This window comes from Rutidosis leptorrhynchoides, chromosome 11 (assembly GCF_046630445.1).
Source record: "Rutidosis leptorrhynchoides isolate AG116_Rl617_1_P2 chromosome 11, CSIRO_AGI_Rlap_v1, whole genome shotgun sequence".
Taxonomy (NCBI): Eukaryota; Viridiplantae; Streptophyta; class Magnoliopsida; order Asterales; family Asteraceae; genus Rutidosis; species Rutidosis leptorrhynchoides.
Window position 1 is genome coordinate 81225409 of NC_092343.1, and position 14515 is coordinate 81239923.

The 14515-nt window shown below is 37.1% G+C and overlaps 1 protein-coding gene across 1 annotated transcript; it reads left to right on the top strand.

Annotated features, from left to right (window-relative positions):
• The first annotated feature begins 13 nt into the window (after positions 1 to 13).
• On the top strand, positions 14 to 11815 carry LOC139876470 (DNA mismatch repair protein PMS1). The gene is made up of 11 exons (XM_071863786.1): positions 14 to 325; positions 412 to 735; positions 955 to 2373; positions 2958 to 3211; positions 3305 to 3431; positions 9393 to 9461; positions 9611 to 9684; positions 9798 to 9863; positions 10509 to 10612; positions 10748 to 10929; positions 11382 to 11815. Exons 1-11 carry the CDS (start codon positions 77 to 79, stop codon positions 11502 to 11504), a joined length of 2991 nt encoding a protein of 996 aa, XP_071719887.1. The 5' UTR covers positions 14 to 76; the 3' UTR covers positions 11505 to 11815.
• The last annotated feature ends 2700 nt before the right edge of the window (positions 11816 to 14515 follow it).

Genomic DNA, 14515 nt, shown 5'->3' on the forward strand with positions numbered 1-14515 from the left:
TTCACGGTTGACAGTTAATAGTAATCCATGTAAGTATATACCGTAATTATCTACAATCAATTCAATAATTGTTTCAATGGCAAGCAGTGATGCATCTCCATCTCCATCTCCATCTCCATCAATTATTAAACCAATAAACAAGAACGCAATCCACAGAATCTGTTCAGGTCAAGTAATTTTAGACCTCCGTTCCGCCATTAAAGAATTAGTCGAAAACAGCTTAGACGCCGGCGCCACCACCATCGAAATCTTCTTAAAAGAATTCGGTCAAGACTCGTTTCAAGTCGCCGATAATGGCTGCGGCATTTCATCGAACAACTTCAAGGTATTATCAATTTTTTTATCATTCACTTAGTTAATAAAGCTTGTTGATGTTTTGAAGGTTTGAACTGTTAATAATTTTGTTATTAGGTTTTAGCACTGAAGCATCACACGTCGAAATTAAGCGATTTTACTGATCTTCAATCATTGACAACTTTTGGATTTAGAGGTGAAGCTCTTAGTGCTTTGTGTAATTTAGGGGATTTAACGGTGGAGACGAGAACGAAAAATGAGAAAGTTGCGTCGCATTTGACGTTTGATCGGTCTGGTTTGCTTACCGATGAGAGAAAAACGGCACGGCAAGTTGGTACTACTGTTACTGTGAAGCAGCTGTTTTCTAATTTGCCTGTGAGATGTAAAGAGTTTCATCGCAACATTCGTAAGGAGTATGGGAAGTTGATCTCTTTATTGAATGTGAGTTATTTTTTCTAAATCTTCATTTGTAGCTTATTAATGTTTAATGATGTTATGAATATATGATCTGTTGTTGCTTTCAATACATATTGCTACATTTGCAGTTTTATCTTAATTGTGCAGTACATTTGAATGTTATGTATATATGATTTGTTATTGCTTTTATTAATGATGATTAATGATGTTATGTATATATGATAGTTATTGTTTCTAATCCAGGCTTATGCTCTAACTGCAAAAGGAGTTCGATTGATTTGTACAAACACGACTGGGAACAATAAAAGCTCTGTAGTACTTAAAACACAGGGAAGTGGGTCCCTCAAGGATAATATTATTACAGTGTTTGGCATGAACACTTTCAACTGCTTAGAGCCCATGAGTTTATGTATATCAGATACTTGCCAGGTGGACGGGTTTCTTTCCAAGTCTGGCTTTGGTAGTGGACGAAATTTAGGTGATCGACAATATTTTTTCGTAAATGGTCGACCTGTTGACATGCCAAAAGTCAGCAAGCTTGTTAATGAATTGTACAGAAGCGCAAACTCAAAACAATATCCAATCGCTATCATGAATTTTGTTGTTCCGACTGGTGTTTGTGATGTTAATGTGACCCCGGATAAAAGAAAAGTCTTTTTAACTGATGAAGGCTCGGTTTTGAAGTCATTGAAAGAAGCTTTAGTGAAGATCTATTCCCCGAATCTTGCTAGCTTTTCAGTACAAAAATCTGATGAGCTCAATAGTGATGCAACCAAATCGAAGTTGTGTTCGCAACATGACAACTCTTTTTCACAATTTTCACTAAAACAAGTATCTGATACAAAAGAAGAAGCATACAATGAGAAGAAAGTTGCAGACTTTAGCTGTGGGTCCCCAAATCTTGATAGCTTTTCACTACAGAAATTTGAAAAGATCAGTCAGGATATGAAAAAAGAAGTATACAATGAGAAGAAAGTTGCAGACTTTAGTGGTGGGTCCCCAAATCTTGATAGCTTTTCACTGCAGAAACCTGAGAAGATCAGTCAGGATGTTAACAAATTCAAGTTGTGTTCTCAACATGATAACTCTATTTCACAGTTTTCACTAAATCAACTATCTTCAGATGATAGTGATGTAAAAAAAGAAGCATACGGTGGGAAGAAAGTTGCAGAAACCGATGTTAATGCGATCGATGTTGATGATTATAGTTTATCAAAGAGAGACTTTACACTTAAATCTCATGGCATGAAGAAAGTTGATACCTTTTATGCAAGTTACAGTAAGAACCATTCAGAAATAAGCAACAACACTACTTATAATCAGAGGCGATCATCATATGACTCAAAGTTGACCAAAGATACAGGTCCTGTGCAATCTCTGCTTACAACATTTGTTACTGTAAACAAGAGGAAGCATGAAAGCATTAGCAATACTTTGTCTGAAGTTCCTATTCTTAGAAATGGTCCTACCCTTTGCAAATCAGTTAATCGAAGTAATATTTCCCATTATACATTTGCAAAAGCTTCAGATATTGATCATGTGGTTGATGATTCTGATGAAGTTGGCAAGAATGAGTCCAAAAGTTCCAGTCGTACGGACGAAGACTGTGAACTAGACGTGTCTCCTGTTAAAGTCAATGAAAACTCTGGGCAACTTGATGAGGTATGTCAATTTGTTACTGTGTGAAAGAAATTTAATGACACGTTTTTGAATGATTATGATATTCATGTTGGCGGTTATCTTTCCATAGTTGTGTTCACATTATTGTATTTAAAACTCCAATTAAATTGTTTTTCATTGCCTTAAAAAAAACCATTAATTTATTATTTTAGCATTCTTACTCGCTAGTTTATTGGTCAAGCAGTGTGTAGGTAATTTTAAATAACTTACGACAATGCATCAACTAGAACTGAAGTTGTACAGGTATCTATATGTAGCATGTAAACCTGTTGAAAGTGATATTTGTTTGATTAGATAGTACATCACAGTTTTAACTGAAACCAACTCAAATAAGAGAATGATTTTATCTTTGCTCACCAGTTTAATTTTATTCAGATTCATAACTGCATTCCAAACAATATACTTGTATATTGTTAACTGCAACATATTAAGTTACCGTATAAGATATCAGTTGATTATCAAATTTAAAGATAATGTAAGAAGTTAACATGATAATTATAAATTTCAAATACAGTTTTCTTTATCTATCATTTTACTAATAATGTAATATCTTGCTTCTTATCTAGGGCATAATAACAATAGATAAACCTTCACCTATTTCAGAATTCGTGCTAAATCCTTCATCTCCCAAAACAATCAATGATGCCTCAGAAGCAGTAGATCTTACTCAGCCGGCATTAGATGAACCAATGTCTTCTTCAAGTTCAAAAATGTGTTATAGCATGCAGTTCAGCTTTGAGGCATTTAAAAAGATGAGGCAACAAAAGCTTTCAGCATCTCAAGCAAGCAAAAATGCATCAAGAATGTCGAAGACCAAAGGGTCTGAAAACAGAAACTGTAAAATTTTAGTGGTAAACTTTAATTAACCGCAAAGTTTTGTTTTTTTTAACTGTTTCTTGTTACTTACCTACAGATGCTATACTGATGCAACATTGGAGGTTTCTCATGTAGTCAAAGAGGATGCTAAGGCGAGAGCGTTATCTGCGGCAACAAGTGAACTGGAAAAGCTTTTCAAGAAAGAAGATTTTGGCCGTATGAAGGTTGTTGATGGTTTCTGCTAAAATACTTTTTGTACTGAAAAGATAAACAAAGATGTCTCTGACCATCTTTTTTGCCCAATTTAATTCATCATGGTCAGTGTTGCAGAAAGTACTCAGAAAGTACTCGGTCAAACTTGGTCAAACTTGGTCAAACTCAGTCAAATCTAGTCAAACTTGGTCAAACTCAGTCAAACTCGGGATTAGTCTGAAAATCTGTGAATACTCGGGACAAAACTCAGGATTACTAAGAAAATCGGGCAAAACTCAGTCAAAATGGTCAAAGTCAAACTTGGTCAAATTTGAGTACTCCTTGAGTAGTGATTTTTGCAACCTTGATCATGGTTATCAAGTGTTAAGGCTAGAACCTGCCTTCTATCAGAGTAGAACCCTAATCGATTAACAATCACAAACGAGCAAGCCGAATAATGAACACAGAATAAAAACAACACGAGAATTATAGTGGTTCGGTCTCTAGGTGAAACCTACATCCACTTTGGAACTAGAGAGTATTATTATTAATTTGGAGGTGATGATTTACAAGTACAATGAGAGACTATATATAGACTAAGAAAGAATAATAAAAGTCGGCCCAACCAATTAGGGTTGGCCAGACCCTGACTTGGTCACCAAGTAATCTCCAGGCCGGTTCTTATTGGGCTTAAATACCGAAGCCTACACCTCAACAATCTCCCACTTGGAGGCTTCGAATAACATCGATCTGCACTCTTGTACTTCTGCATTGCAAGACTCAGCTCATCTCTTCTCTCTCTAGTTCCTGCCTTCTCTTCAATGTTCCTGAAGGCCAGTTGAAGCTATGCACAGCTTCAACTTATCCAGCGTTACTGGTTTGGTGAACATATCTGCCGGATTCTTTGAACCTGGAATGCTTTCCAGATTAAATGTTCCATTGCTTATCCGTTCTCTGATAAAGTGATACTTCATGCCAATGTGCTTCGTCTTAGCATGATAGACTGGATTCTTTGCTAACTTGATTGCACTCTCATTATCACAATATAAGACAAATTCTGTCTGTTTGCTGCCCAGTTCTTTCATGAATGTCTTCAACCACACTAGTTCTTTACTGGCTTCAGTCAAGGCCATGTATTCTGCTTCAGTAGTAGATAGAGCCACGCTCTTTTGAAGCCTAGACATCCAACTCACTGTTGTTCCTCCTATAGTGAATGCATACCCGGTGGTGCTCTTGAAGGTATTATTGCATCTACCCAAATCTGCATCAGAATAACCCCTGAGAGTAGTATCCCTGCCCTTGAAACATAACCCAACTTTAGGAGTACCCTTTAAATACCGCAGTATCCACTTCACTGCTTCCCAATGTTCTTTCCCCGGAGCTGACATAAAGCGACTAACCATCCCAACTGCATGTGCTATATCAGGTCTTGTACACACCATAGCGTACATTAGACTACCCACTGCGGATGCATAAGGAACCTTAGCCATTTCTGCTTTTTCTACTTCAGTTTTAGGAGACTGATGTTTAGAAAGCTTTAGATGACTTCCCAACGGTGTGTTTCTTGGCTTTGTAGACTCACCATTCATTCTGAACTTTTCAAGAACCTTCCGAATATACTTTTCTTGAGATAAAGAAACTGACCCATCTTTATTCCTGCATATACTCATACCGAGAATCTGCTTAGCTGGCCCGAGATCCTTCATTTCAAATTCTCTAGATAATTGCTTCTTCAAATTGCGTATTTCAACCATATCAGAACCTGCAATTAACATATCATCGACATAAAGAAGCAATATAATATAGGAGCTCTTGAACTTCTTCAAATAACAGCAATGATCTGTAGAACTTCTCACGAATCCTGTCTTCTCCATGAAATTATCAAATTTCAAGTACCACTGTCTGGGAGCTTGTTTCAAACCATACAAGCTTCTCTTTAGATTACACACAAGACTCTCCTTTCCTTTGACACGAAACCCCTCTGGTTGAGACATGTAAATGTCTTCTTCAATGTCGCCATGCAGGAAGGCTGTTTTAACATCCAACTGTTCTAAGTGTAACTTCTCGGTTTCCACCATACTTAGAACCAATCTGATAGTCGTCATCTTCACTACTGGAGAAAAGATTTCAGCATAGTCGACTCCTTTCTTTTGTTGAAATCCTTTGACAACTAATCTTGCTTTGTATCGTTTAGAACCATCCGCTTCATCTTTGACTCTGAAAACCCATTTATTCTGTAAGACTCTTTTTCCTGGTGGTAACCTGGTTAACCTCCAAGTTTGATTTTTCAATAAAGATTCCATCTCGCTTTTCATAGCCTGCTCCCACTGGAACGAATCTTTCACCTTCATTGCCTCAGAATAACTTTCTGGTTCCCCATTTTCTGTCAAAAGAAGATAGTTAACTGTTGGACTAAACCTTTCTGGCTGTCTTGTAACTCGTGTAGATCTTCTGACCCAATTGGACTGGTCAGATTGTGATGGGGGCTGTGGGGTCTGCTCATCATCAGAGTCTGAGCTCCCACTATCTGAAGTCTGCTCGTGATCAGACTCCGAGCTTTCACTGTTAGGAACTCCCACTGGAACTTCAGTTCCACACTCTGGAGTTTCCCTTTCATCTTCTCTAGTTGTCTCTGTGTCAACCTCAAATTCAACTGATTCTTTTTGTTTTGGTGTTGAGTTGAAATCCTTGTACAATTCTGCTTCATTGAAGGTGGCATGTTTACTTCTGATAACATGTTTTCCCTTGTTATCCCATAACCTGTAACCCATGTCATCTCCCCCATAACTAATGAACACGTACTTCTTTGCTTTTGCATCAAGTTTGTCACCATCTTTATTAATATCATATGCACTGCACCCAAAGATTTTTAGATGCTCATAACTGAATGCTTTACCTCTCCATTCTTCTTCGGGTATTTTGAAATCAAGCGGAGCTGATGGAGAACGGTTGATCAAATAAGCGGCAGTGCTTACTGCATCGGCCCATAGAGTCTTTGGTAGCCCACAATTAAGTCTCATGCTACGTGCTCTCTCATTTAAAGTACGATTCATTCTTTCTGCAACTCCGTTTTGTTGTGGAGTACCTGGAACCGTCTTGATCATCCGAATGCCATGATCAGCACAATAGTTAACGAACTCGGTGCTGATGTATTCTCCTCCATTATCCGACTTCAAGCATTTTACCTTCAAATCACAAGATAATTCAACAGCAGATTTCCATTTCTTAAAAGCTTCAAATACATCAGATTTATTTTTAAGAAAGTAAACCCATACCTTGCGTGTTGAATCATCGATGAAAGTAACATAATAGCGTGCTCCTCCCAATGAAGAAACAGGAGTAGGCCCGAACACATCCGTGTGTACTAGCTCCAACTTCTGAGCCTTTAAAGTTCGGCCTGCTTTTGCAAAGGTGACCTTCTTCTTCTTTCCTAGAACACATGACTCGCAAAAGTCTGATTCAACTCTCTTAAGACCAGGAATTTTACCATTAGACACTAGCATTTTCATTCCTTTGTCACTCATGTGACCTAAACGTTGGTGCCACTGACTGGTTAAGCTACGATCATTGAAAACTGTATTTACTTCATTAGCTGGAACTTCTGCCATATAAAGAGTGCCTCTCTTCTTACCCTTGGCTATTACTAAGTTCCCCTTTATTATTTTCCACTGACCTTCACCAAATAGCACACTATATCCTTGATCATCAAGCTGTCCAACAGAGATTAGTTTCTTCTTTAGGCCAGGAATAACTCGGACATTTTCCAAGGTCCAATTAGTACCCAAAGAGGTCTTCAGCTCTAAGTCTCCAATCCCTGTAATGTCAAGACAATGATCATTAGCCAAACGAACTTTACCAAGATTACCTGTTCGTAGATTCTTCATCAAATGTGGACTTGGAGTAGCATGAAACGATGCTCCTGAATCCATAACCCATGCATCAATTGTATTCTCAATGCAGCAAACAAGGACGTTATCATAATCATCTGTTGCAACTGCAACATTAACTTCCTTTGGCTTTGATGATGTTACTGGCTTAGTGCACTGGTTTCGGAAGTGTCCAGTCTCCTGACAATTCCAACATTTAATATCATTCCTCGTTCTCGACACACTCCTCCTTCTTGACTTTGACCTGCCCCTGGTGGTGTTACTTCTGCCTTTTCTCCTACCCCTCTCTTCTGTGCTCAGCAAGTTTCCTGATGGTTCTCCTGAACTCTTTCTTCTTATATTTTCTCCAAGAATGAAATCACGAATGCTCTCAAACTTTAGCTTTGAGGACTCTGTGGATCCACTGATAGCTGTGACTGAACCTGACCAGCTTTCAGATAACGAAGATAATAATAGAAGAGCTTTGACTTCGTCATCGAACTTGATATCAACTGACAGTAACCGAGAGATAATATTGTTGAAGTTATTAACATGATTTGTTACTGAAGCACCTTCTTTCAACCTGGTATTTACCAACTGTCTGATCAAAAACACCTTGTTAGAAGCAGACGGCTTCTCATACATATTTGCTAAGGTCTTCATCAAACCATGTGTCGTGGTTTCGTTCACAATCTGACAATTCCAACATTTAATATCATTCCTCGTTCTCGACACACTCCTCCTTCTTGACTTTGACCTGCCCCTGGTGGTGTTACTTCTGCCTTTTCTCCTACCCCTCTCTTCTGTGCTCAGCAAGTTTCCTGATGGTTCTCCTGAACTCTTTCTTCTTATATCTTCTCCAAGAATGAAATCACGAATGCTCTCAAACTTTAGCTTTGAGGACTCTGTGGATCCACTGATAGCTGTGACTGAACCTGACCAGCTTTCAGATAACGAAGATAATAATAGAAGAGCTTTGACTTCATCATCGAACTTGATATCAACTGACAGTAACCGAGAGATAATATTGTTGAAGTTATTAACATGATTTGTTACTGAAGCACCTTCTTTCAACCTGGTATTTACCAACTGTCTGATCAAAAACACCTTGTTAGAAGCAGACGGCTTCTCATACATATTTGCTAAGGTCTTCATCAAACCATGTGTCGTGGTTTCGTTCACAATATTAAAGGCAACACTTTTTGTCAACGTGAGTCTGACAACTGCTAGGGCTTTCCTGTCAAGTGTTTTCCACTCGTCGTCTTTCATTCCTTCTGGTTTATTCTCATTCAAGGCATCGATCAGATCCTTCTGACATAACAAGTCTTCAACCTGCATCTTCCACCACCCAAAATCTTGCCCATCAAACTTATCGATTTTAATCCTTCCTTCTTCTGCCATTGTAAAGGCTTTCTGATCTTAATATTAAGAGCAGCAGGAGTAAGTGACGGCTAGGGTTTGACCTGCAAACAGCTGTGATGATCAGCTAGGGTTCCTATAACAGCAGCGGCTGTTAGAAACTGTAATCTGCAGCAGCAGACTTGTAACAGAAACAACAGATCTGATCTGATCTGTAAAACAACAGCAACCTGCAATCTGGAAACAGTAACAGTAGCAGCAGACCTGTAATCTGCAGCAGATCTGAGCTGGGGCAGCTTGTGGGGCAGCTTGTGATTTGCTAGGGTTTCTGTAGCAGCTTGTGATCGGCTAGGATTAAACCTGAGCTCTGATACCAGTTGTTAAGGCTAGAATCTGCCTTCTATCAGAGTAGAACCCTAATCGATTAACAATCACAAACGAGCAAGCCGAATAATAAACACAGAATAAAAACAACACGAGAATTATAGTGGTTCGGTTTCTAGGTGAAACCTACATCCACTTTGGAACTAGAGAGTATTATTATTAATTTGGAGGTGATGATTTACAAGTACAATGAGAGACTATATATAGACTAAGAAAGAACAATAAAAGTCGGCCCAACCAATTAGGGTTGGCCAGACCCTGACTTGGTCACCAAGTAATCTCCAGGCCGGTTCTTATTGGGCTTAAATACCGAAGCCTACATCTCAACATCAAGCAGGATGGAAATTATAACAAGTAATTTAATGTTATATTTGTTTTGTGTAGGTTATTGGGCAGTTCAACCTTGGATTTATCATTGGCAAGCTTGAACAAGACCTCTTTATAGTTGATCAGGTCTTGCTTTTTACCACCTTTACTTTCTCTTTTCATTAACCTAAAATACATATCTTATTTCAAAAAAAATTCATCCATAGATTCTAGCTTTTTTAGGGTATAATTATAATTTGTAGTTAATAAATTTAATGTCTTTTCTTTCTTATCAGCATGCTGCGGATGAGAAATACAATTATGAGCATTTGTCACAGTTCACCGTCTTGAACCAACAACCTTTGCTGAGGTGGGGATTTTGTTTTTTTATTTATTTATTAAAAACAGTAGTTCTACTTGTGCTTGTATATATTTCTTCCGTAAAGATTGTTTTTGATTCATATTCTTTTATATTGTGTACAGGCCAATTATGGTAGAGTTATCTCCTGTGGAAGAAATAATCGTCTCGATGCACATGGATACTATCAGGTGAGCTTTCAAGCTATTTCCATTTTTTCATTTATAGTTTCTCTTTTTTCATTTCGCTCATTTTATTTTGATTTTGTAGATACCAAGTTTGTTGAATTATAATTGTTTCCCAAAGAGGGTTCAATCTATTTAAGCGTTTAATTTCACTTCTTGACATACTTACATGGCTTTTCTAGTATTCATTTACAAAATGTCTTGATTTTCACAAGTTTTGTCAAATCATTATCAAGGTTATAAAAGTCGCAAGTCGGTCGGGACCTTGGAGGAACAATTCGTATAGACAGGGATGAGTCGGGTGTTGACTAACACTGACTTTTAGTAATAAATAAATTAAGCATAAATATATCAAACATAAAACATAAGTATTTCAAACATAAATATATGACACAAAATCAACTATTAAAAATTATAAATATTTTTACCTAACTTCGACTTTGACCAAATCATACCTGACTTGGCCCCGAATTTGACCCAACTTTTTAGTGTTATCCGAATTTTAAGGCGTTTTTGGGCGAGTCGAGACGGGCTAGTCCTGAAACCAACGCGTCAGCCGACTTTTACAAAAGTGGTCACTACTTGAGAGTCACTTATCTTTTTATTGTCAATATTAATATGTAAATATGTATCTTTCCCATTAACATCCAGGAAGAATGGGTTTTCATTGGAAGAAGATGTCGATGCTCCTCCTGGGCACCGATATAGATTAAAAGCTGTTCCCTTTAGTAAAGACATCACTTTTGGTGTTGCAGGTAGCACCTTGAATTCCGTGTGCCCCATACATTAGATTGTTGCTTACATTGTTTTTAGCGAAAAAGTGCCATAAACACTATCTTACATAATCTGATAATCTGCGTGTGTTGTTTACCTTTTTGTTACATAATCAGATGTGAAGGAGTTGATATCTATTTTAGCTGACAGTCAAGGAGAATGCTTAATGATGGGTACGTATAAGATGGACACTGCTGACTCAGTGTGTCCTCCAAGAGTACGTGCAATGTTAGCATCACGTGCCTGCAGGTCATCGGTTATGATCGGAGATCCACTTGGTAGAAACGAGATGCAAAAGGTACCATCATCTTTTTTTGTTCATTTATTCAAAAGTCGAACTCCCTTTATCATCCTTTTAGCAACCTTCTAATCTAACATTACATGATTTGTCAAGAGGTTGCAAAATGAGCGGGTTAGGTCAAATGGGTAACCGGTCAAAATGGGTATTAGTCTGTCTGGGTGACCCGAAACAGTGTTCACACTTCTTTCCCTCCCGTAAATAGCTAATATGTCAAATATTGTTTAAACTTTCTCTATGAATGAAGTAGTTAACTAGATTTTTGTCTGTTAAAAATACAGTTTTGGAAACAATTTACTTTTTTAAACTATTGACCCACTAGAGATATCTAAGTATCCTATCATGGATCCTTATATAAGTTGAAGTTTCCACCTTTAGGATCTGTCTTGAAATATTCTGTTTATGAAAGTCATAAACGTTACGATCTCTTTGTCTGATGTATATGATTGTAGATAATTAAACGCTTGATGGATCTAAGGTCACCATGGAATTGTCCACATGGTAGACCAACTATGCGACACTTGGTGGATTTAACTAGTGTGTGTAAAAGGTCCAATGAAGACGATTCAGCCTAGTCACAGATGATGTAACGCGCACATATTCCCTTTTGTCACCCCTGTACATTCTTAGTTGCTAATGAGTTCACGAAGGGTTGATTCGTATGGTTTTTGCCCTTGTACTTGTGTTTTGTAATTAAACGATTTTTGGCTCACCAGCAGCCATAGATTACACCAGGACAGGATTAAGCAAGTACGTAAAATTATCTAATTTGTTGGCCAAATTTTGCAGCTCTATTGAATTATCGGCTCTCATTTTAGGGAAAAAAAGTTTATTTGAATTGTCCCGTGCTTGAAATTACATGTGTTACGTTTAAAATTGTATATCTTGGGTGGCCGAATATCTTTTTAGGTTTCGTACAATTGAGTAAATATATTTCGTTGTATTGTATTAAGGAGAACTACAAAGTTTCTTGTTGGTTACACATTTACACATAAACTTGTACAAAGAGTTCTACTACAAATCAAATTCCATTTGAACCACATACTCCACCACACCCCAACCAACGCTAATGACCAAGCAACCACTGAAACTCCTAAAACTGCTTAAACAAGCAGAACCAAACCACGAAGCTTTCAAGAAACTGCAATTAAGACTCCCGAAAGGAATTAACCAAAAGCCGCTACTTATGCGCGCAATCCAACATCACTGGAAACCAAATTCTACACAAACAAAAATCTACCACCGGAAAACACGAAGATCCAAACCAAACCTCGAGCCACCGGAAGTCATACCTGATGGGGTGAGAACCATTTGAACGATCGACGGATAAAAGTAGCTTTCTGAACCCCATATAAAAACAGTGGCTAAAACATCCCCCAAAACCCACTCGATAATGGAGGCCCATCAACTGGAGGTGGATTGGGAGTGATGGGACCGCAACTAGGGGGAGAAAGCTTCGACGATGGTGCAACAACGGCAAGAGAAACGGATGGTGGAGACTTGAGGAAGGAGATGGGGGTAGGAGGCGAAACGCAAAGTGGTACACTGCAAGGGCACCATAAAAAACCAAACTACAATGTCCAGGCTAAATAAAAACTCTAGCGTAACACACTGACGGCTAAAAAATTATAATTCCGGCGAACAAGAGTCATCAGAGGAAAATTCACGTCACGAAACACCTAGGATTCGCACATATACCACCCCACCGACAGCATCACTTCCTTAAAACGAAGAAACACCGCATGAGACGATCACGGTTGACAACACTGAAAAATCGAAAATAAGGGACAAGAGGAGAGTAGTGATCCGTGAAAGGAGAGAGCCTAGCCACAACCGAACGAAACCACCACTAAATATCATAACACGGGTGCCACCACCATGTTCATCACCTGAGATCAGTGGTGGTGGCTGAAACGTTAGCCAAACTTAAAACACACAGTTACAGGAGAAGGGAAGAAAAGGGGTGTCAAAAAAGAAAAAAGGAAAAAAAACGATAACTCACTAGATTCCCAATTACTAATGAGATGCTGATGGCCGGAGTTGGAAAAAAAATGGGCCGGAAGAACTTATTTGAATTCACGAAAATAGCGCTAAATAGAAATAAGGAGACAAAGTTAGCTAAATTTTTATAAGATGATATATGCTATATTCGGCACTCTCGTGTGTAGATAATGGGTCATAACTTTGTGTATTTAAGTAATGATTGTTTGCTAAAAGAATCGTGAACATGTATAGATGCAAATTACATAAAATAAATGAATAATATTTTTTTAATATTGAAAACTTTACTTTTTATGCCAATTTTAGAAGAATATATTCTATTAACTAATTTAATGACCCGTGAATTCACGAGTTTGCTAAAATAAGTAATCAAAAGGAAAGAGTAAGGAAATTATGGTTATAAAAACATATTTAATTATTAAAGCTTTTAAATTAATCCTATGATCACTCATCACAATTCTAAAATAATCCTACAAACATCCACCTTTATCACCTTCTATTAGATGCTTAGTATGTATTTAAGTTAGGTTCTTTATATGCTTCAAGAAAAAGACCGGAAAAGATCATGTGGATACTTTGGTTAGACCACTTGTATTCAAGTTAAAAATCAAAAAAACTTAAAATAAAAATAAAAAATAAAAAAATTGTTGTAAATTTAGTAGTAAAATATGGATGGTAATTAGTCAAATATGGATAGTAAGATTTGTACTATATATATATATATGTGTAATGTAAGTTACAAAAACACATATATACATCTTAATACACATCTTTCTCTCAAACTTAACACACACATTCTTTTTCTCTCTCTCTCTCACACACACATGAAACACACAAACACATTCATGTTTGAAATATGAATAAATCGGAGAATCAGGCCACTAAAGGTAGTTATAAGCCTACTGAATTATAACACGTTATCAGCACGAAGAGCTTAGTGTAATCAAAGGATATCTCAAACGATCACGAGTCACTAATCAAGGTATGAAATTATTAATAATTTTCAGACTCAGACATATCAAATTTTGGACTACCAAATTTTTTTTTTATTAAGTTCTTAGTGCATTTGTATTGTTCTTATTATATGGTTGGCTCTGCCACCTAAATTATATATGGTCGACACTGTCGCCTAACTATCATTTATGTTTACTAACTTTTATTAACTTCACTAACATTTATATTTATGTTATTTAAGTTATATATGGTCGGTTATACCACCTGAATTATATTTATGTAATCTAACTTTTATTAACTTCACTAACATTTATATTTATGTTATTTAAGTTATATATGGTCGGTTATACCGCCTGAATTATTTTTTCTGTAATCTAACTCTTATTAACTTCACTAACATTTATATTTATGTTAATAAGACCTCATGATTGTACGCAACACGTCATTTGACAACACGGTACTTTATGTACGCAACACGTCATTTGACAACACGGTACCATGGGTCGAGATTAATTCCGATCAATACGAATACGATGGGGTCTTTATATGTTATCTAACATTTATGATTGCTTATGCAATTAATCATTATTTATTTCATGCATACTAATATTTATTCTTAAAATTTATTATT